This window comes from Periplaneta americana, chromosome 7, assembly GCF_040183065.1.
Source record: "Periplaneta americana isolate PAMFEO1 chromosome 7, P.americana_PAMFEO1_priV1, whole genome shotgun sequence".
NCBI lineage: Eukaryota > Metazoa > Arthropoda > Insecta > Blattodea > Blattidae > Periplaneta > Periplaneta americana.
The window spans coordinates 23,002,539-23,026,795 of record NC_091123.1 but is presented as its reverse complement, the minus strand read 5'-3'; the positions used below and the strand labels follow the sequence as shown (position 1 = coordinate 23,026,795).

The 24,257-nt window shown below is 34.7% G+C and overlaps 1 protein-coding gene across 4 annotated transcripts in view; it reads right to left on the bottom strand.

The window, feature by feature from the left end:
- Positions 1-288: 288 nt before the first annotated feature.
- Myo61F (Myosin 61F) overlaps positions 289-24,257 on the bottom strand; it is a 321,197-nt gene continuing 297,228 nt past the window's right edge. For all 4 annotated transcript variants that reach the window (XM_069830414.1, XM_069830415.1, XM_069830413.1 and 1 more), the window contains exons 11-21: positions 23,373-23,501; positions 20,635-20,788; positions 19,036-19,267; positions 17,094-17,324; positions 15,374-15,533; positions 14,016-14,136; positions 11,592-11,713; positions 9,453-9,665; positions 7,133-7,233; positions 4,044-4,143; positions 289-975 (exon numbers count right to left, since the gene is read on the bottom strand). In XM_069830414.1, the coding sequence (XP_069686515.1) occupies positions 961-975; positions 4,044-4,143; positions 7,133-7,233; positions 9,453-9,665; positions 11,592-11,713; positions 14,016-14,136; positions 15,374-15,533; positions 17,094-17,324; positions 19,036-19,267; positions 20,635-20,788; positions 23,373-23,501 (1,578 nt within the window). In that variant the 3' untranslated portion in view covers positions 289-960. The remainder of the gene's footprint in view (positions 976-4,043; positions 4,144-7,132; positions 7,234-9,452; positions 9,666-11,591; positions 11,714-14,015; positions 14,137-15,373; positions 15,534-17,093; positions 17,325-19,035; positions 19,268-20,634; positions 20,789-23,372; positions 23,502-24,257) is intronic.

Here is a 24,257-nt window from a genome sequence, read left to right as displayed (position 1 = left end):
CATCAGTACCAGTTGCAGAAGACACAGCCCTGCAGTATATATTGACTACACCCCACCTCTGGCTACTAGCAACAGGCATCTATAATGAACACCGATCAAAATACCCCTCATTTCTCGTGAAAAACAACAACTGAATAGACTACAGTGGACTATAGTGGACTTTATATTGTCAGCAAACAGCTGGATACATTAAGAAGATTGACTGATATTTATTTTTTACATAATAGATGTGTAAATGGAGGTAAGGAAAGCACATGTGATAAGTATATTTAGGAATAGAATATCCCATTGGCGTGAATAATTTGCTACTTTTATTATTTCTCATTCTCTGTTTGGAAGCACATTTTTTAGTATTTTTGTTTGAAGCATATATATTTTTCATTTATTTATATATACAAGGTATCTTCTTACATTTATATTATAAATAAAATAGTTTCATTGCAACAATAGTTCAGTTTTAATTAAGTACTGATAATCACAAGAAATTAATTACATTAAAGCATTTTTTTTATCTCACTACCAGCATTACACTTATTTGATGGCACTGACCTTCCCATGGCAAACACGTGGCCCAAAACTCAGAACTTTAGCAAGGGCAAAAAAAAAAAAAAAACACAAAGATAAAAAAAATTGTGTGACAGAAATAATACGTGGAAGACAGGCATGTACAATGAAGAGTACAAAAAGATAAAAGGAATGTGGGGAAATAAATCTAGCATTCATAACAGAAGGTAATCTCTTGGAAAATGCTGCCAACATAACACTCACTGACTGAATCATATACATAAAGCATAATTGGGCTAACTTGATTAAACAAGAACTCGTCTTTGTTGTTAGCACTTTGTTATGTTCTGAATACTAGCCACAACTGTGATCAACATTATCAACTTGTGCGACAGTCAACACTGTAGAATGCTTCTGTCAGTCGAACACCTGCCATACTGATGACACAATTCATTCTCATGGAGAGGCGACCTGCAAAGACATGTCTCATTAAAGTGGGACATTTTGTAGGTGACGTTAGATCAGATGTAAATTATGTTAGTTATGAAAATATCAGTCCCTCTCCCCCTGCAACTTCTGGGACCTTCGATATGTGTAATGACACTGGAAATGAATTTAAATACTATTATAGTCACAATCATGCCAAGGTATGAAAGAAAAATTTCACAACCTCGAGCGGGAATCGAACCTGCGACTTCCTGTTCTCCGGTCAGGCGCTCTACCACTGAGCTATTGAGTTCGTCTCACGCCAAAGGCTTGGAATTATCCTCTCATACTGGCGATTCTGTTATAGAGTACTGTCCATAGCGTCTGATCTAGTCAGCACTGCTTATGGGTTGAAAGAAACTTTACAAATGTAATCTTCATCTTACGATGTTTGGTGACGTATACACGTCCGTTGATGTGACATATTAATGAATTTAAATACTATTATAGTCACAATCATGCCATGGTATGAAAGAAGCTTTTTTTTTTTTTGTTTTGTTTTATCAGACTAGACTGATAATGTCTTGTGGACTTAGAGAGATTTGTCCATAAAACAGGAAATTTGGAATGGCTGGTAACTTTGTCTTATAGAGAGACCGATTCTTATGCATATACCTTATATGTATGATATGGGACTCTTAATTTTTACACTTTTTCCGAAAAAATATTGTGAAAGTAATTTTTACCACCAATACCAATCCTTTGTTGGTGTTCATGTATGAACCCATCATTCTTGAATCAACTGACAAGCATGGTATTCAAGCCAATAACGAAAATGTGTATTATTCTATGAATAAAATGAAATGCTCATAAAATTCAAAACTTTCAAGAAGAAGAAGAAGAAAATTACACAATGCGACTACTTTAAGTAGGAGGGTATGTTGCATTTTTTCTCTGTACATTTAACATATCTAAAAATCTATTATTTTCTTCCTCGAGGACATTTCATACTCTTAGTAGAATTTAAACTAAATCTATATTTGGACTTCTGTTAAGCTACTGTACCATAGATGTACTCATGGTGGGGAGTGAGTACTACATTAGAAGACATACACTGATTTACAGATAACAAATGCTTTTTCTATGATGTGCTCGTGCCCTAAAACAGCGAAGAAAGGTACCATTTAGTCACTGGTTATATAGTACATTATTTTTTCATCACTATTCCAATATTTGCAGAAAAACATAACATTTTTAAAATGTACAAATTTTAGTTAGTTGTGAAAAATTAAACAGAAACAACCTAGTTGTGAGCACTGTATTTAGATACATTTCCAAAGGGGGTTTTAGTGATTTCCATAGTAACAATTTAACAGAAGAAATACTGAAATCAGAAGTAAACACTGAAATACTAAAACAATTGTCTTTAGAGACAATTAATATTAGATACCCTCCACAAAACTGGCTTCATTTATACACTGACGGATCCTTGATCTCCAGAGAACAAGGTGCCGGTGCAGGTGTTACGTGCTGTCTCTTCTCACTTTATAGATCTCTTGGGTATGGAACAACAAGTTTTGATGGAGAAATCATTGCAATAAGTGAAAGTCTCAGGAATCTTCTATGCCACATCAGTAAATTTAAAAATGCAGTTATATTGTCAGACTCCAAAGCAGCTATTCTATCAATAGTCTCTAAACACACACCTTCATCTCAAACAGCAGAAATAACTAAAATGTTCTCTCAATTAATATCACTCAATAAAAGAATTGTATTCCAATGGATACCATCCCATTGTGGAATCCTGGGAAACGAGAATGCGGATGCTTTAGCAAAGAAGGGCAGCACTGCTACTTACAGACCTGTTACTAAATCTACATATTACTCTGTGAAAAGATTTATTAAATCTACATACTTAGACTTCAACAAACAAAATTTGATAACACAATCCCAAGGAAAAAAATGGAACTCTCTGCATCAAAATCCACAGTTAATTCCCGATTTACCACGAAAATCGTCTGTAGCTGCATTTAGATTACCAACAGGCCATGATTGTTTGGCCAAACACCTGCATAGAATTGGAATATATCAGTCCCCTAACTGTCCATTGTGCAACTCAAACCAAGAAATGGATTCGGAACACCTCAAAATCTGTGCTTCAGTGGCTGGTCATGATAATATCTTTGAAAAATATTGGAGTGCAAGAGGTCAAATGACTTTATTGTCAAACGACTGGCATTAGAAAACAACAACAACATAGTAACAATTTATTTATTTATTTTTCATACTGCAAAAAAAAAAAAAAAAAAAATGCACCCATCTATCTTTCCATCTAATCACTCACCATTCATCTGACACATCAACCCATTCACATAACATCTTTCTATTGATGAAAAGTGGGTGTATAGACAGTCTGATATATGTAGGTGGTTGGGAGAGTGGATGGATGGATGGATGGATGGATGGATGGATGGACAGATGGACTGATGCTTAGGAAATGGGCGTAAAAATGAAGAAATGATGCTGTTAAAGATGAAAATGTGATTTGATGATTCCTGATAACTTTATACATGATCAAATGAGAAACCTTTCCTGGAATTGTGCTAGACCAGTGCAAGATTGAAGCCAGATAAAATATATTATGTGTGTGCTTGGAGAGCTTAACCTGCTCAGAATGGGCTTTGTTCTATTCTTATATCTTATATTCTCATTATTTTACTGTTTACCAAGACTTCTGAAGCAAGACAGAGGAGCACTGTCAGTATAGCCATTTCTCAAGCTACATATATCTTAGCCACCTGGCTTTGATCTTGCACTGAAAGCCAATGTGAGAATACTTGTAAGGCACAATTCGTTAACAATGGGTGCAGATAATGACCAGCAAAGCTTAATTCTGACAAGAAGGAGAAATGAGTAGCAAATTCTGCCAGGAACCCTCTTGTTCAAAGATAGAGGTTCTTACGCATGTAAATCTTCGACACAGTATGACACTGTTTTACTTGCTATTTGAGGAAAACCATGCAAAAGATTTCTATCGCCATTTTTTCTATCTACAAGCATCAGATACAATAAGCTCCATAATATGTATATATGAAAGGTTAAACGTAACATACCACAAGGAGGTGTCCACTTTTGCCCTTTGCAATGACAGGATTTGTCCCTGTTGTGATGTCAATAACTCCTTGCTTTCCACCAATAAGGTTGTGGGTCATCCTGTAACAGTAAGCATTGTGTTAACACACCAGTCTGAGAATGTTTTTGTTGAATATCAACTTTTGTTTGTAATGCTGATTTTGAAGATGTATTCACTGGAGTGATAGGATGTAGTCTATTAAAAACCGTAGTCTGTTCTCGAATTGGGGAAGTTGTTGCTAAGAATCCCATCTTACAAGGACGGGCTGAGTTATGTAGATATTCAACATTGTTGTTATTTAGTCAACTGTCCGAAGACAGATCTGAACCCCATAAAGGCATCACTTATGAGGCAACTAGGCCAGGAGGTAATAGGGTACAGTGTCCAGTTCCTTCTCCCCATCAACATTTGTGAAGTTTTTTTTAAAACTAATTAATCAAAAAAAAAAATATATATATATATTTTGGGAATTTAATAATAATTTCATAAAAATGAAAAGTATAACAAATTAATTCTGGCAATCTTAGATATTACTTTACAGAAAAAGAAAACCCATCCTATCCAGGGACCAATTGACAACCTGTGATATTGTCACAGGCTAAGGAAGAGCACCCAAACTTCACAGCAACCTTAGGCTTCTCACTGGACTGCTTAGCTGAGCTCCAAGAGGATTGTATCTAGGCCAGGACTGAAAACCTTCTCGAGTCGTTCCAGCTTGAGGGGAAGGCACAATCGCATTGGGGATTGGGATTCTTATAGACATGTGGGTTGTTTCCTCACCACTGGTTCTCTGGTTCCATAGCAAGTTTTCTCTGGACAGTTCATTTTCACGGTTATTACGATTTTCTGGAGCCACTGGCTCACAAATCTGATGTAGCTTAGGGGTATCCTTCATAATATAGAAAGGGAACATAGTCCCTGTGCCCAAGACCCAACTGCACTCTCCCCAGTGCCGTGGGAACATAGTGAGAATGTACGCTGATGAGACTCACCCCCTCCCAATCCACTTCTGTTCAGGATTCAGATTTTGAAAGTGTCATATTCACTTTGAGACTGAGACACAACCAGAACCGCAATCTGTTGCCTAATTGCACCAGTGATGGACTAGTCTGTAAGTGTGAACTCTCAATTTTTGTGAGTTCTTTGAGAGGTTACCACTTATAGGAAAACAATGGAGATGATTCCATAAAATTGTCAGAATTTCTATTATAGTTTTGTGATCATTATTTGCATAAGTAAAGGTACGGTCACACTTCGCTACTTTTGCAGCGCTGCAGTACAAAAAACTGCGCAACTCTCGAACTGCGACGTGTGAACAACGATGCAACCCGAAAAGTAGCGGCTGCCGAACCTGCTGCCCGCTACTTTTCCATGCTGCGCGCAGCTTAAAAGTAGCAACATGTGAACAGGGTGTTCAGAGTTGCAGCCGCAGCATTTTTGATATCGGTTTTGTTGAAACTTTTGCTGCGGTTGCGACCAGTGTTGCCACCCAAATGTGCCAATGATACTTTTATTGTTTGGATGTATTTTAATGTTAGATGTGATGAAAATAAATTATTTGTAACAGTTATTAAATGCACAACATAGTCTGAGCATATTTTCTGACGATATAATTCACTTTTTTTTTTTTAATTTTGTGTAGCGTAGTTTCAAACAGGAGGGTTGCCAACATTGATTACGTGAATATGCTGTTGGTTATCATTTAAGTATATAGGTGTTTTTAAAAGCTTTATAGTAAAAATAATGCCAATTTCTGAATACTAGTTAGGACAGAAAAGCAAACAATAGATAAGTAAGCTTTCGCATGAGTTTATTAATAATGCGAACATAACCACAAAATGTATATTGAGAAGTCAACACGGAGATGGAAACCTGCAGCATGACTGCGGCTGCAAAAGTAGCGCCTTGTGTGTGAACAGACTCGTAACCTCCAGTTGCAACTTTTGCTGCACTCAGGTTGCGCAGCACAAAAAGTAGTGTGCAGCGCGCTACTTTTGGCTTACGTGTGAACATGACACGCAGCAATTGCAGCTGCAGTATAAAAGTTGCACAGCAAAAGTAGCAACGTGTGACCGTACCACAGTCTACTATATACAGTCGCGAAGCTCAATATGTAGTAAAAATGCAAACATGGATAGTTGCCCACCACTAGGATCGCTACTATCGCCTCATCATCGCAGATCTCTCCTAGTAGCCGACAAAATATGTTACACTTTCGTTGTGTTCTTTTGGAAAAATTAACACCTTCCTTCCATTATTGAAATATTAAATGCATAAAGTTAATTTATTATTTTAATGAAGTATATTAAATTCCACCATAAACTCGAAGATACCTGCAAGAAATAGGTTAATATTATTTTTGTTTGTGCAAAACGAACTGAAATTTACTATAATCGCTTCACTCATTCAAGATTATAGCGATAATTAACTATGAAACCAATAAATATTAATTTGCATTTCCCTTTACAACAATAATAATGGAAATATGAATTAATGGATTAACTTATGTACGTGTACCGGTACTTGTAGTGTAGGCTTACGTAGTTGAGGTTAAGCAATAATAATCACACCAGAATTGGAAATAAAACGTGATTAATAAATTTTATTGTAACAGACTTTTTCTACGTCTCTAATAAAGTAACAAATAAAAATAACAAAATTAACAGCTATAATTAAACACATATCCTTTGAAAAAAAAAAAAGTAGGCCTAAGTAATAATAATCCCACCAGAATTGAAAATAAAACGTGATCAATAAATTTCATTAAGACAAACTTAATTTTTCTACGTCTCTAGTAAAATATTATTATTCCAATTATTGTATTTTAGCCATTAACATTTTCATTACAACCAATAACGAACATTTCACAAGCATCAATGTGAAATACGCAACGAGCTAGCACTCGATGGAAATACGATTCAGTCCAAAGTCGACCGTGGACAGTCTATTGTTTCTAGTTGCTAACCGCTTGGAGCGCTTTATCACGAGATTTGCAAAAAATCACCTCAAGCTTCGCGACTGTATATAGTAGACTGTGACTGTACCTTAATAGTGCATATGTGTACTTACGATGTAGTTTCAACCACTTTAACGCTCTGTGGCTTCTTTGTAACATCTACGATCCTAGTGATTGCTTCAATCAGGTGATTTACCTCCAGGATCAAGTCTCCCTGTAAATAAAAGTTAAATCATCTCATGTTAGGTATATACATTTCTGCATCATGAAGAAAGTGATACCAGGCAACAAAAGAATGCTTAAAATATCACAGAAGAAATATCAGACTGTCAAACACAGCAGAAACATCACAGTGAAAAATTGACTCCAGATAGATTCTATTGGTGGTGAATTTCAGGCAGATCATATTATCATTGTTATATCAGTAGCCAAGCGAGTAGAGCAACAAGTTAATATTAGTATGTTCAGTATTCTGAAATTAAAGGACGAGGAAACTAAGCAGCATTATAAAGTCGAAATTTCAAATAGGTTTGCCGCTTTAGCAACTTCCGACGAAGTTGAGGAAGAGTTAGATGTTAATAGCATGTGGGAAAATATCCGAGATAATATAAAAATTACAGTTGAGCAGAGCATAGGTTACGATGAAACTCAGAAAAAGAAACTGTGGTTTGATGAAGATTGTTCCATGATAGAGAAAGAAGGAAATAGGCAGAATTGAAATTTTTACAGGACCCAGTTGAGGCAAATAGAGATAATTATTTCAATAAAAGATGGGAAGCAAATCGTACATTTAGGAATAAAAAGAGAGATTACTTGAAGGAAAAAACTGAATGAGGTAGAAACAATAGTAAAAATAAAAACATAACTGATTTATATAAGGGTATAAAGGAATTTAAGAATGGATATCAGGCAAGGGTAAATGTGATCAAGGATGAGAATGGTGACTTGCTTGCAGATTCTCATTCAATCTTGAACAGATGGGAAAACTATTTTGGACAGCTACTAAATGTACATAGGCCGAATAGAAATGATCAGGAAGAAATTCAAATACAAACTGCTGAGGCACTTATACCCGAATCCACACTTTCTGAAGTCGAAATTGCGATTAAAAAATCCGAAAAAGTACAAATCTCCAAGTATTGATCAAATTCCAGCAGAATTAATACAAAAGGGTGGAAGTGCAAAATTTAGCGAAATTTATAAGCTTGTACTTGGTATTTGGGAAAAGGAAATTGTACCAGAACAATGGAAGGAGTCCATAATTGTACGTATTTTTAAGAAGGGAGACAAGACTAACTGTAGTAACTTTCGAGAAATATCACTTCTGTTGACGTCATACAAAATTTTGTCCAATATTCTTTTGAGAAGATTAACTCCATATGTAGATGAAACTATTGGGGATCATCAGTGTGGTTTTAGGCGTAATAGATCGACTATTGATCAATTATTTTGTATTCGACAAATACTGGAGATTTCATAGATTTCAAAAAGGCATATGACTCGGTTGAGAGAGAAGTTTTATATAATATTATTGAATTTGGTATTCCCATGAAACTAGTTTAAGTAAAATGTATCTCAGTCAACTTACAACAGAGTCCGTATAAGCCAGTTTTTATCTGATGCTTTTCCAATTCACTGCAGGCTAAAGCAAGGAGATACACTGTCACCGTTACTTTTTAACTTTGCTCTAGAATATGCCATTAGGAAAGTTCAGGATAACAGAGAGGGTTTGGAATTGAACTTCTTTTCTATGCAGATGATGTGAATATGTTAGGAGAAAATCCACAAACGATTAGGGAAAACACGGAAATTTTACTTGAAGCAAGTAAAGAGATAGGTTTGAAAGTAAATCTCGAAAAGACAAAGTATATGATTATGTCTCGAGACCAGAATGTTGCACGAAATGGAAATATAAAAATTGGAGATTTTATCCTCCGAAGAGGTGGAAAAATTCAAATATCTTGGAGTAACAGTAACAAATATAAACGACCTCGGGAGGAAATTAAACGCAGAATAAATATGGGAAATGCAGTGTTGCATACATTTTTCTCACCTGGTATAACTATCTATAAAATCCAGATGTTTGAGATGGGCAGGACATGTAGCACGTATGGGCGAATCCAGAAATGCATATAGAGTGTTAGTTGGGAGGCCGGAGGGAAAAAGACCTTTGGGGAGGCCGAGACGTAGATGGGAAGATAATATTAAAATGGATTTGAGGGAGGTAGGATATGATGGTAGAGACTGGATTAATCTGGCTCAGGATAGGGACCAATGGCGGGCTTATGTGAGGGCGGCAATGAACCTATGGGTTCCTTAAAAGCCAGTAAGTAAGTAAGGTATAACTATCTGCATTAGAAGTGTTATCATTTTCACCCTTCGAACTCGCTGCAGTTATTGCTAGGAATAAAAGATTATTTTCAGTATTCGAACCTTGTCCTTTTTGTACTCTGGTGGTATCCTGAGCAGCAGCAGGTTGTCAGACTCAGTGGTCACGAGTAGCTCCTGCAGTATGTCCAGACCCAAGGTGTGCTTCGGTTTGAAGGTCTTGCCATCCAGCACATAGAGGTGTTTGTTGGTGAGCAGCAAGGCTCTCTCCCTTGGCTTGTAGCCGTGACGATCATACTTGATTACAGATGTTGAGTACTGCAAGAAACAATAATTACAATATTGAAATGCACTCTTAATAATATCTAGAGCTCACTGGTGAAATCTGAATGTTCTATGGCACTGAGATATGGGGAAATTTTAATAATAGTTGGGAGAAAATTGATGTAAATATAGGGTAAATATTGTAAACTAGTTTTATAGCTCCTTAATTCAGCGCCAAGAAGAACAGCAATGTTGGAATTTAGCAGATGTTGTTGTCTAATGCCAAATAATTGAGGAGAAATTATGGTAAGAAAAGCAAAATTTTTGTTTAGAATCTTAGAAATTGGAAATAAAGAGATTGTTTGTTACAGATATTTGGTAACGAATGGTAATAAAATAAATTGAGCTAGCACTTAAAAAAATTAACTAGAGAAAATAGGACTGGGACAACTAAACAGAGAAAATTGCGAAAAAGAAAACAATGTTTTAAATATTATTACACAAAAGTGTAATGGTATAGAAAAAAATGTTTAGTTACACGAATAACAAAATTTCACTACAAAACTACAGGAAAATTAAAACTGTATGGAATCAAGAACCATATAAAACAATATGTGATAGAAATGCTAGAGTAATTGCTTTTGCATGGATTACCTTAGCAGTCTAGAAATGGAAAGGGTTTTTAGAAGTAATATATAAAATTACATAAGTATATTATGTGGTGAAATAGAGGATATAAAACATATATTGTTAACATGCATTAAGACAGATTGGAATGAACGCAATTTTATGAAAAAGGATTAATACATTTTAATAATGAAATATAGCCAAAGTAGGCTATCAAGAATTACAAATAAACAAGTAATAAAATATTTTTAGAAAGCATGAGAAAGGCGATTGAGGAAATGCAACATCTCATTAGAGAGTGGTCAATTCTTAATCATTATTTTAAATATTTTTGTATCCACAAGTCAGAAGGAAGTCATATGAAAGGAATTACGAATGCTTCCCTTACAAAACGAAATAATACAAGAAGCTTGTAAAAATCAATGGTTAAATTTTTATTTAGACTGAATGAGGAAGAATACCAAAATCAGTTTTGTCTAAAAATCAAGAGACATGAGATAGTAACTGTCCACGTCTGATGTAGCAAACTAAATTGGTCGGGGTAGTGGCAATGGATTATAGAAAGTTTAGTTTTGTCTTCAAAGAAGTAGGTAGGTGACACATTAATTATACATCAGTATAAATAAATAGCGTATAGAAAATGTTTGTAGGCGACACATTAATTATACATCAGTGTAAATAAATTGCATATAGGTTAATGCTTGAATACATATTTTACTCCATGGATGTTTTCACGACCCCACGAGTGGCGCTCAGAGCAACAACCGGAAGTCGTCAGAAATTTATTTATTTATTTTATTTTGCTAATAACTGTAACAAAATAAAATATATACAGAAAAACTTTAGCTTGCACCTGAAAGAGTAGAACTCGGTTTTCACGCTTATGTTGTATCTACATTAATTCCTGTTTTCTTACAAATCTCCACTCCAATAAATTAATTTAGAAATAGTACAGGTATAATGAGACATTTAGTTATTTCCTCATAGCACATAGTGGTGAGCGACACTGGTAGTTCATGACTTTTAAATAAATAAACAAAAGTTGATTTGATCTATTTACTTACTGCATGTGTGTTGTAAGTTTTACTTACAAGGCCTATCAAGAACATCGGTAAGGTTGTTATAGAACACGATCGGCCAAAAAAGTAATAAAAACACAACTTTAAAAAAGCTAAAGCATAAAATACAGTTAAAGAAGTATAAATCTGGTTGCTCTATTTATTATGAATTAATAAAATTGTAATTATTACAAATTTAATGTGCTTCTACTTTACACATTGAAGTAGGGGCACAACTTAATATGGGAGCCATGAATTAACTGTAACGTTATGTACCTATAACAAACTCACTTACCAATATCTTCTCACCATTAAGGTGATTCATCTGAAATGATTGTCTCAAAGGCTTCTGCTCCTCCAGAAGTCTGTCTTCTACAAACCGTGGGCCTATGCTTTGTGGATAGGACTTCTTCTTACCTGGAAGTTAAAATCAAATTATTATATAATAAGTAAAATTGGTACATTCAAATGTACCGGTTTACCTACTTGAATAGGTGCATTGTTATCTAATGAATAGTATCAGATTCCAATGTCAGTGATTCGAGTTCAGATATCCTTGGCTCAGTGACATCATTTTACAAAAATTATACAGAATTATCGTAAAATTTCTTGTTAGAAAGTAATGGTATTTGGACTAACAACTTAATAAGAAGAAAACGCATTAACCTCGGAAGAGAATACCATTTCCCGAAGAATAAGAAACAGTGCATCAAACCTACCCATTTTGACACTCAGGTGTTTACAAATTCATCTCAACAAGCAAATGATAATGCAGTAGACGAACTCTTCTATTGTTCTGGACTGGTGATTATTCACACAGCTAAAAACATTCCCTTTAGTGTACACTTGGTCAAAATGAAACTGGCCGGCATCAGAGAGACCAAGTTCGAATCGGGTATTTCCGTGAGTGCTTGGGACAACCAGGCTTTGTTCAAAAGATTGCGTATATTCTTCTAGTAGTTATAATGGGGAACACAACTATTAATCACTAAAATCTTTCGAGAAAATAATTCATATACGAGATTTAAAGCAGATAGATCGTTCAGAGTGTTTAAACAATGAATACTGTAACACAAACACTATTGCTGTATAACTGGTTCTCAAGTTGTGTATGACCATTGCTCGCTACAATGCCGTTCTTACTGCAGTAGTACTCTTAGCATAGTGGTAGAGCGTTAGCTAAGTGTTTGTGAGGTTTCAAGTTCAGATCTTCGTGAAGCTGGGTACTAAACTTTTTTTTTTTAATGCATCAGTGAAAATATAACAGGATTTCGTCTTTTTTATCCTTAGAATACTTTTCTCTTTATTATTTTTTTTTTTGTGTTAATAGAAACTTTTGATGCTAGATGGAAGTAACACTAAAGACGACAATTAGGCTTTCATATTAAAATGCTGTGTTAATTATATTATTAATCCCTGCTGCTTTACACTCTTGCCTAAGGAACATTCAGTAAATATGTTGATAATTGGCAATAATTGATTTGCAAGTTGTGCTACAGGGAATATGATTATTATACTAATCTAAATCCGTCATCATCAGGGCCTAAACGTAGTAATTGTAAACAAGAAGAAAAACCATAATTCTAATGACAAAATATATCCTGATTTCCTGGAATTAAAACCACAAATTTTCACCAATTTTGTAATTATCTGTAACATGAAGTAACGTAACCAAATTTTTTGACTATATGACACTAAAACGTGTTGTAAAAAATAAAAGAAAGGACAAAACAAAAAATTCTCTACGGAGATTCGAAGCATGCTGTGGAGGTAGCCCAAATCAGCGCCTTGTATTATGGAGTTAACTAAAGCGGCGCAGAGAGGTTTACGGTAGTGAACTGCGCGCTCACCCGAAGAGACTTAGAAAATTTTAACTGCTCAAGAGGCTGGCCAGTTTCATTTTGACGAAGTGTTTGGTATAAAAAACACTTTTATTGATTGAAAAGTAAAATTTTGATATTATACACTTGCCAGTTCGCTGTTATACATATCACGCAATATATTTAATAGAAAAACATTGTTAATTCTGTGCACTTTATTTTAACAGAGTACCTAAAAATTTTGGTACAGTATATCCAACAGAGGCGTATACTGGTTAAAGGGTTTGGGCTACCGCTGACCCTATTATTACACAAAATATATCTAACAATTACTTTAATTTTAATTACTATGGTAAAACTAATAATACAAAATTATTACATTATGTTATATTATAAACTTTTTCTTTTGTAATTTCCTTGGGCTACCGCCGGTAGCCCGCAAAATACGCCCCTGATATGCAATAAGAGTCCACTGATTACTCTTAAATTCGAATTCAGTAGTGTAACCATCGAAATTAATGGATTTGACACTGTTGTCAGACTGTTCAGGTATAACAACACAATATAAACAAGCTGCGGTAATTATAGCTCTGTTGCTGTTATTTCCGGCAGCCAATCACATTGCAGCTTGGCTACATTTAAATGTGCGTGTCTTGTCATTGGCCACTGATGACGTTATGCACTTCCACTACTGCCACATTTAGTAAACAGCTGTTATAATTAATATACTGTCCTCTATGCGTCCTGTTCGACAACAAGCAGGTATAGTATGTGTAACAATGCGGCCAGCTTAAGATGTAAACAAACAGGAGAAGCCACACCGGAAATAACAGTGATGCAGCTATAAATGTATATATATATATATATATATAACTTCATCATGTGTCACATGATAGTACCTTTAAAGAGTGATTCTGCAAGTACTTTGAGCTCAAATTGCCTCTGCTGATCTGGGCTTAGTGCCAAGCGGTATTTCCTTGACAGCCATGTTCTGTGCATTTTGTACAAGTGAGCAGAAGCCTGCAAGAAAAAGAAACATTTATCTTTTATTTCCATGTACCAGTACATAACATGGGTAAGATTAACATTTAGAAAATATAGGTATCATCTTTTATTACTAAATGCAAACAAGATGAAGATCATGGTTATCAGAAGAAAAATAAAGAAGGGAAACGGTAGTAGAGCAAGGGACAGCCTCAAATATTTGGTGTGCATTATAAGTAGTAACATGAGCTGCTGCCAGGAAGTCAAGAGAAGGATAGAAATGGTCAAGGGAGCTTTTAATAGAAAAAATAACATCATCTGCAGACCTCTGGAAAAAGAAATAAGCAAGAAACTAATGAAGTGCTTTGTAAGGAGTGTGGCATTGTATGGGAGCAGAATCATGGACATTAGGACAAAGTGAAGAGAAATAATTGGAAGCATTTGAAATGTGAATATGGAGAAGAATGAAGCATATAAAATGGACAGACAAATTAAGAAATGAAGCAGTGCTAGGAAGAGTGTGTGAAGAAACAATAATACTAAAACTTATCTGGAAGAGAAAAGGGAATTGGTTGGGTCACTGGCTGAGAAGAAACTGCCTACTGAAGGATGTGCTGGAAGGAATAGTGAACGGGAAAACAGAGAACTATGAATGAGTGAATAATAATATAACTTACGTGTAAAAAAATTATATTCATTATCCTAAATGTATCTGGAGGGATATAATTAAAAACACAAAGTGGAGTAAATAAAATACATTTTTAGATTAAAAATGTATTGCAGATCGTAGGCTATTTTCAGAGTCATTAATGTGTTTTCGCAATATGTAAACACTTCCCAACAATAAATGCAAAAATAATATATATCTTGATTACACACTTTTAACAATAATGATTTGTTAAAGTGGTTATATAAACAAGTTTAACAAATCTTTAGCAAAAATAATGTAACAATTTAAATGTGTATGGTCTATAATTTCTTTAAAAAATAAACTCAAAATTTCCCTTCAAACATATAAAGGAACCATTTTTCTTGATTTCGATTCCCTTTATATCACTTAAAAAAAAATAAAATAAAATAAAAAAATAAAAAAAATTAATAAATTAAATAAATAAAAACTAAAAATAAAAAATAATAAAAAAAAAATGAAAATATAAAAAATTTAAAGCTTAAAAAAATGTTATTATAGCTTATGATATCACTGATAAAATGCTAGGTTTCTACAAAAAATGTTCACAGTTTGTACATACAATGTTCTGGTTAGTGAGGTTACCTCTTTGCAGATGACTGGGTACGGAGGCCAGGATCTGTCCAGTATTTTGGTGGGGAGACTCTTGGAGAGGCGTAACAGATACTGAGCCTTTGCCAACTCCAAGAATGCCTTGTTCACTTCAGTCACTTGGCCATTTCGTGTGATGAAACCTTTGATGAAGCTAAAATGAAACAAATGTACACAACATCATTTCACAAAAAATTCAACTGACAGTTACAACCATTCACAATTCCTATATGTAACTCGTGTAGAACATTTTGAAGCACAGCAGTAGCAGCTGAAATCTGCATTGCTATCAAATATTAAAGAGCTAGACTGTTAATAGCTTAGAGCCAAACCAACACATTAGGAATCAACCACATTTTGAAGAAAAATACTGAACATAGTACAATTTTAGAAATAAATTCATCTACAACTTCTTCAGCCAAAGGCAAATTGAAATAATTAATATAAAAATCACTTCTTTGGAGACTGAATGTAAGTGAAATTTCCAACCCTGTTAATAGGTAGTTTAATGATAAGGATGCTACAGATCCTATGCTCCATGAGGTCGCAGGAATTTGAGACGACTATAAAATGATGGGAAATTGTAATGCACTCACTAGAGTCTTAACAGCCTACTTGATCTGCAAATGATAAAGAATTTGTGCTTCACCCTCTTATTATATATCTATGTTGTAGCCATATTCTCTTATATTTATCAGTTTTTTTCTAAAATAAGAATAACTTGCAGCTTTTGTATGATTTCATTATCCCGCTTATAATCTAACAAAGTGTGACCCACTCTTTCATATATTTTTTTTTAAATCTTTAATGCATTTCTTACGGTCTGTTACTGTGTTTGCCTCTTGACCCAAATATAGGGGTATGAAACCCAGAGGAGAGTAAACGGATTTCTGCTGAAAACATATTCTATACGGGAATAAAACTGGAAGACTAAGTAATATTACATTCAAACAATTAATGCAGTACCGGTAAGTAAAATTCTGAAAATGGTTTTTGTATTTTTCACCTGTAGTTGTTACTTTCTGTTGCTATCACTCTACTAAATAGCTTCCAATGGTGCAGTATTATGATGAATAATTTAAATGATGAAATTATTCAAGTCTGCTTTACAGGGAGCTTATATCTGAAGGCCAGATTTGCATAATATATATGTCACTGTAAGTACGTTAACAGAAAACCACAATTCAAGTCACACAGAGTTTGTGTGCACTCAAAGTGGGTTTCTGGCGCCTTGTCAACCCACTTGAGTTGTTTGGATATAAAGGGAAAAATTGGGCCAGTGTCGGGTGTAGTTCCTGGGTAGGTCAGTCGGTAGAGCATCATGTGCTAAGCGAAGGGTCCAGGATCGATACCCAGCCCCGGAACCATTTTTCCCTTGAAATTATTCAAGTCTGTTTCACAGGGAGCTTATACCTGAAAGCCAGATTTGCATAATATTATGATGCTTAAAAGTGGTGAGAACGATGTGAAAATGTCCTCAGTGATACAGTGATATGTCGCTAATAGAGATGTTGTGAGTAAAGTTATGGGTCCACAGTTGTTTCTGTGGATTTCGTGTAATGAGTTAACAATAAGAGGACACGTGTACGAAAAAAAGTATATCACTGAGCTTCTTTATATTTTGAGAATCAAGGTCAACTCCAGAGGTTACTTGACAGAAGGGTTTGGATTTATAGACCATAATATTTAGATTCCATAAAAGTCTTCAACGTACTTTCTGATGATGTTGACTGCTTTTTGTCTGCGCTCGACCTGCTTCTGTGCCAGGAATCGCCTTGCCCACTTCTCCATAACAATGGCTGCCGCCTTCATCTTCAAGTATCTCTGGCGCTGTAGACGTCCTTTCCATATTTTTTGAATGATTGTTGCTATATCATGCTTCTTGGCTTGGAATGCATCTTCAGTGGCAAAAAGCGTCCTTGGTGATCGGATGAAGATCTTTGTGCTAGGGAAGAGAAATGTTTATACTACATATTAGCATTCGTGTGGAATGATTTTTTGTCGGCAGTGATACATCAATGGCATCAGCAACCTTGTATGGCAAGATATTCAATTTTACAGGAGAACAAAAAACATTTTAATATCTTGATAACAAACAAATATCTGACATAAGAGGGTTTTTAAATATCTTTTTCTAAAGTTTGTATCCATGCCTTGACATAAGATGTGTTTGCAGAAGTTTCGGAAAGAATTTTTGATAGGGATAAAGGGAAATCTCATTTTATTCATTTTTTTTATATACGAGGTTGCTGTTCAACACCAATGGCATATAAACCAGTGATGTAACAAAATGCATATGGGCTTGCTACAAAAACCAACCAATTTTTCCTTGTAGAAGTTTGGGAAATATTTTACCAAATATTTTGTAAGTTTCTTAAATGCCACGTCTGCCTGTACTACAGGAGTTATGAGTCCTAAGTTTTACACAGTGAGGTATATATGATTTTTTTTTTTAAGTTGGTTATTTAACGATGCTGTATCAACTACTAGGTTATTTAGCGTCAATGAGATTGGTGATAGCGAGATGGTATTTGGCAAGATGAGGCCGAGGATTCGCCATAGATTACCTGGCATTCACCTTGCGGTTGGAGAAAACCTCGGGAAAAAACCCAACCAGGTAATCAGCCCAAGCGGGGATCAAACCCATCCCCGAACGCAATTTCAGACCGGCAGGCAAGCGCCTTAATAGACTGAGCCACGCCGGTGGCTATGATTTCTTTCTGGTAAGGAGAAATTTAATAAGATTTTTGTTCCTACTGTATTAATTTTATACATCCCAACATAAAACCTACTGCGTTATACTTCTGTGTTGTTTTATTAAAAGGTTTAATAAAAGTGAATTATTGATTAAAATAATAACGAAATTAATATTAGACTATGTATATTTTTCTGAGAAAATTACTATAAATAATACTGAAGGCTATTGAAATAATATATATATGAAATAAATTATTGAAACAACATCTGAATATTAGATTGAAATAGTATTCTAATAGCGTCATATTCTATATATATATATATATATATATATATATATATATATATATATATATATATATATTAAAATCAATGGCTATGAATTGGCATATATACAGAACAAATCATCAAGTACTCATAGCAACTAATATAGTCTACGAAGAGAATATCACTAACATCAGATTGAAGATGACTGAATTTATTAATTCTTTTTTTCTTTCTCTTCTTCTCTTTTTTTGGACCTGTAGAGAGGGGTGGTACGATTTTAATATATGTTTTGATTGTCGCATGTTTCACAACTTTTGCTTCAAATATCTTTACAGTTATGATACAACTATGACTCTATGGTTCATCGCTTCCAAACATCAGATGCTAAGAATTGTGAAGATATGTGTGTGTGTGTATATATATATATATATATATATATATATATATATATATATATATATATATATATATATTTTTTTTTTTTTTGCTGCCTTAGGATTGCGCCAGCAGGGTGGTTTCGATGCACTATTGCCCATACAGTAACGCATGTCCACCCTATGCTGACCATACAAATTGAAAGTACAGCCAAAGTTTGTTTGAAAAAAACTTTCAGTAGTGGGTCATAATGACTTAAGCTTTAGTTAAAATGTAGCTTTAATGGGGAGAATAGTAAACAGTAAAGAGGCACTCACTTGCCCATCCTGTACTCCTCCTTATCGAAGCCCAGGTGGCACACGATGTCGTGGACGCCCTGCTTTGGTGGTCCATGGTAGTTGGGCCATGTGTTGGGACTCAGGCACTTGTAGCGCTGCAGGAACATTTCGTATGGCCGTCGGTAGGCAAAGCCTGCACGTCGCACACGCAGGTTCTCCATGAGGCCCAGGTACTTGACTTGGTGGACCACTATCCGATCATCGAATATGCCTGCATTAAGCCAACAACATAGCAGTCAACATTTCGTTCCACAATATGAATCCAATCCACAACAGTAACATAAAAACTGTTGATCCTAAAATTGTTTTCTCTTCTGTTGAGTAATAAGAGACGGAGATCTTTTGCAACTGTCTTGCAGATTGCATGGTAGAATTTGGTAGCAAAACTGTAGACAGTGAAATTGTGTAGAGGTAACAAAATAAAACAGGCACACTGTATAACAGTGTCTAAATGGAAGTGGCAAGCAATGCTATATATTAATATCCTATAGTTTATTAACTCCATCGTGTTTCCCTTGAAGAAATAAGTCTGTAATTAATGGTGCTAAGTTCTGTTAAATCCATCATTATCAGCTGGATTTACACCTACTTACTTACTTACTGGCTTTTAAGGAACCCGAAGGTTCATTGCCGCCCTCACGTAAGCCCGCCATTGGTCCCTATCCTGAGCAAGATTAATCCATTCTCTATCATCATATCCCACCTCCCTCAAATCCATTTTAATATTATCCTACCATCTACGTCTCCGCCTCCCTAAAGGTATTTTTCCCTCTGCCCTCCCAACTAACACTCTATATGCATTTCTGGATTCGCCCATACGTGCTACATGCCCTGCCCATCTCAAACGTCTGGATTTAATGTTCCTAATTATGTCAGGTGAAGAATACAATGCGTGCAGTTCTGTGTTGTGTAACTTTCTCCATTCTCCTGTAACTTCATCCCTCTTAGCCCCAAATATTTTCCTAAGCACCTTATTCTCAAACACCCTTAACCTATGTTCCTCTCTCAAAGTGAGAGTCCAAGTTTCACAACCATGAAGACCAACCAATAATATAACTCTTCATCTTCCCGCTCGAGGTTGTGAAATTTTTCTTTCATACTGTGGCATGATTGTGACTATAATAGTATTTAAATTCAGTAACATAACTGTTTTATAAATTCTAATTTTCAGATTTTTTGACAGCAGACTGGATGATAAAAGCTTCTCAACCGAATAATAATAGACATTTTCCATATTTATTCTGTGTTTAATTTCCTCCTAAGTATAATTTATATTTGTTACTGTTGCTCCAAGATATTTGCACTTCTCCATCTCTTCAAAAGATAAATTTTCAATTTTTATATTTCCATTTCGTACAATATTCTCGTCACGAGACATAATCATATACTTTGTGGATTTACACCTATGAACTTATAATAACGACTATGGTTACAGCATAACTCCCAATGTTTACTGCTGATTGTGTTATGGTTAATTATATACCGGCTATCAACTTAAGCAAACTGAATGAGAGAAGATTTGACAGAAAGTAGTTTTTACAATTCAACATTTGTTAGTATGTTTCCATGTATACAAACCAGATTTCTGTTCGTCGTTTGGCTTGATGCAGCGGATGTAGGACGGTTCTTTGTTCATGAGGATGTCCATGAGCTGGTTGAGGCTGTTCTTGAATTGCGTCGCTGCTGTATCGGGCCTCTTCTTTGTGGTTACATCGCTGTATGGGAACACTTCCTGTTGGAGAGTGCAAAGTGTAATCAGAGAAAAATAGAAAGACACTTAAAACTATAATAAAAATGTAATAAAATAAAATGGTGGCAAACTTATACTCAGTAATGGGTACTTGGTTAATCATCTTGAGCAAGAATTCCCCTCTATGTGCAACGTCTGTCGAAGCTGTAGAACAGCTATGGGGAAGTCGGGCCCAGGAAGTCATTCCCTTTGCCATCCCTTCTCCCCCATTCCAATAATACACTAGTGAGATTGTGTGGGAGTAGGGTGCGAGATTTGGAGATGGAAAATAACGAACACCTTTCATCCACATTCGATTTCTTAGAAAAAACATTGAGTGTATAAGAAAAAACTAATTAATTCATAGTTTTCTGCCCAAATGCAGGTCTTTCATTGCAAACCCATCATTCTCCAATCTTTCCTATTTTCTGCCTTCCTCTTGGTCTCTGGATATTATCCATATCTTAATGTCGTCTATCATCTGATATTTTCTTCTGCCCAAATTTTTCTCCCGTTCACCATTCCTTCCAGTGCAACCTTCAGTAGGCAGTTTCTTCTCAGTCAGTGACCCAACCAACATATTAATACAATTAATCTTATTATGTTTATGCATTATACAGGGTGATTGACGAGGATTTACCTCCACTTATGGAGTTTATTTCTGAAGACATTCTGAGCAAAAAAGTCACATAAACATTTGTCCTAATTTCAATATTTTCAGAGTTACACTAATTTGAAGTTGTTAGTAAAATACCTTTTTTCTTTAGTTTTAAGGGTAAAAAATTACTACAAATAGAGAATGAACTATTCAGAAGTGTCATTTCTTTAATTGGCTAGTGTTCTGAAGCTAAAAATATGTTGTTAATTGCTTTGTACAGATTTTGTTTTTCAATTTTTAACTAAAAGTGACCATTCTTACGCACTTATCACAAAAATCGTTACAAATCATATGACTTTAGGAACTTGATTCTTTACAGTTTAATTATGCATCCTAATGTACATTCTTAAATAATTTACAAGAGTGGCGTGATTTGTAACAATTGTTGTGATAAATGCGTAAGAAAATGTAATTTTATAGTTAAAAATCGAAAGAAAAAAAATCTGTACGAAGCAACTATGGAATTCACAACACATTTTTAGCTTCAGAATATTATCTAATTAAAGAAATGGTACTCCTGAATACTTCATTCTTTTTCTGTAATATTATTTTACCCTTTAAACTAAAGAATAATGATATTTTATGAAATTAGTGTAATTCTGAAAATATTGAGATTAGGACAAATCTTTATATGACATTTTTTGTTCAGAATGTCTTCAGAAATAAACTCCATATGGGACGGTAAATCCTCGTAAATCACCCTGTATATTGTAATTATTTATTACGCCATATAATTATATTATGAACTACTTTTTTTCTTTTATATATTCCTATATTGTATTTCCCACTTGAATATGCCGTATTTAATTATTTATTTATATAACAAAATCTTCTTGTAAAATTCACTACAATTTTCATCGTTGTTGAATTGTACAACTTTTGCAGTAGACCTATTCTATTGTTTTCATCCTTCCATTTTGTAGCCATTACTGAAAATAATCGCCGTAAGTGGGGAAAAGCTTAGCAAGAACTTTATTACAAATACAATATTTTTCGGTTTTTGTACACAAGTTCAATTAATACACACCAATTTTTCTGGTACTGTCATACATATCCTACTTTTATGCTGGCACCAACCACACTGCAAATGTGACATAGGTACTGCGTGCGGGATTTGGAATTTGAAAACAGAACATTTGGCATATGGTTCAAGACTCACACCATACGCGGAATAAAGAGAGCTAAAACCGTACACCTAGCAATCCTATCTGGGAGCAGTTTATAAACCTAGCATGATGACATCTCATCAATGTCAGAGTCGTACTCCTACCAATAAGGGTGAACATGCCAGTGTTATAGTTGATGAATGGTTGAATTATTGCAAATAAACTAGAGCTTCACGTTGATAAAACCAGTGTAATCAAATTTAGTAAACATAGTAGTTCTCAGTTTCCTTCAATATTAGATTAAATGGAACTGAGCTCAAAGAATCTATAAGCACAAAGTTTCTAGATTTGGAATTGGATATCACTTGAACAGGAAAATACTCATAGAACATATTACTTCTGAATTGAGCTCTCCCTGTTATGCATTAAGATCCTTATCGTCTACTGGCGATATAAACACCATTAAAATTGCATATTTTGCATACTTTCATTCTGTGATGAAATCTGAATTAATATACTGGAATAGCTATCTGAAGCTAAATATAGCCTATTTTTATTTTTTAAAAAAAAGCATTAAGAATTAAAAAAAAAAAAACATTTTTCAAAATTTAGAAATGTTATCCTTACATTGCGAGCATATTCTTTCCCTGATGATTTATGTTAAAGGTCAAGATTATTTTCTAATCCAAACATTCATAATTTTAATATAAAATACAAATAAGATCTCCATCTACTCTCATCTTATCATCGTCTTTGTGGTTTGAAGGTAGGGCATATATTAAATACAGAATTTCAGTTTACCTTCTACGAGTATGATACATACTTTTGTGATAGAATTTGTAGTCTCAGACATTACTTCACGAAGATCTCTGAACAGAAGATCGTTGTTCTTGTCTAGGAATCCTTCCACATTGTAGATGACATCGCCTGCATAATGCTTCAGACAGAATTCCTGAAATTATAAGATGTTTAACATGTAACATATTTGTACTGAAATACAGTGGACTTTTATCATTGTTAATTCATTCCACAAAATAGTGACAGATAATGAAACGGCGATAATCAAAGTATTTAAACCCATGTTTTTATTTCTTATTTTATGATGCTGTATCAACATCTCAGGTTATTTAGCATCTGAATGAAATGAAGGTGATAATGCCGGTGAAATAAGTCTGAGGTCAGCAACGAAAGTTACCTAGCATTTGCTCGTATTGAGTTGAGGGAAAACCCCGGAAAAAACCTCAACCAAGTAACTTGCCCCTACAGGGATTTGAACACAAGCCACCTGTTTTTTGTGGTCAGATGCGCTGTTACTCCAAAGATGTGGACTTAAATCCATGTTATACTGTAGTTACAATTAATAATAATAATAATCTTCATCATCATCATCATCCTCTTCCTGTCATGTTACAATCTACAAGAAATTTTATACCTAATGATCTTCTCTCATTTGGTTAATGTTCAAAATTGCCTTAGGGATTCTGGATCTGGACATTCTATTCACATGCTGACGCCATTTATTATGATACTGACGAATATGCTTCAATATGGACATTATATCAACCTTTTCTAAGTTGTATTCATTTCTTCTATAGTCCCACTTAGTAGAAAAAAATTATGGTTTATTTAACGACACTCGCAACTGCCGAGGTTATATCAGCGTCACCAGTGTGCCGGAATTTTGTCTTGCAGGAGTTCTTTAACATGC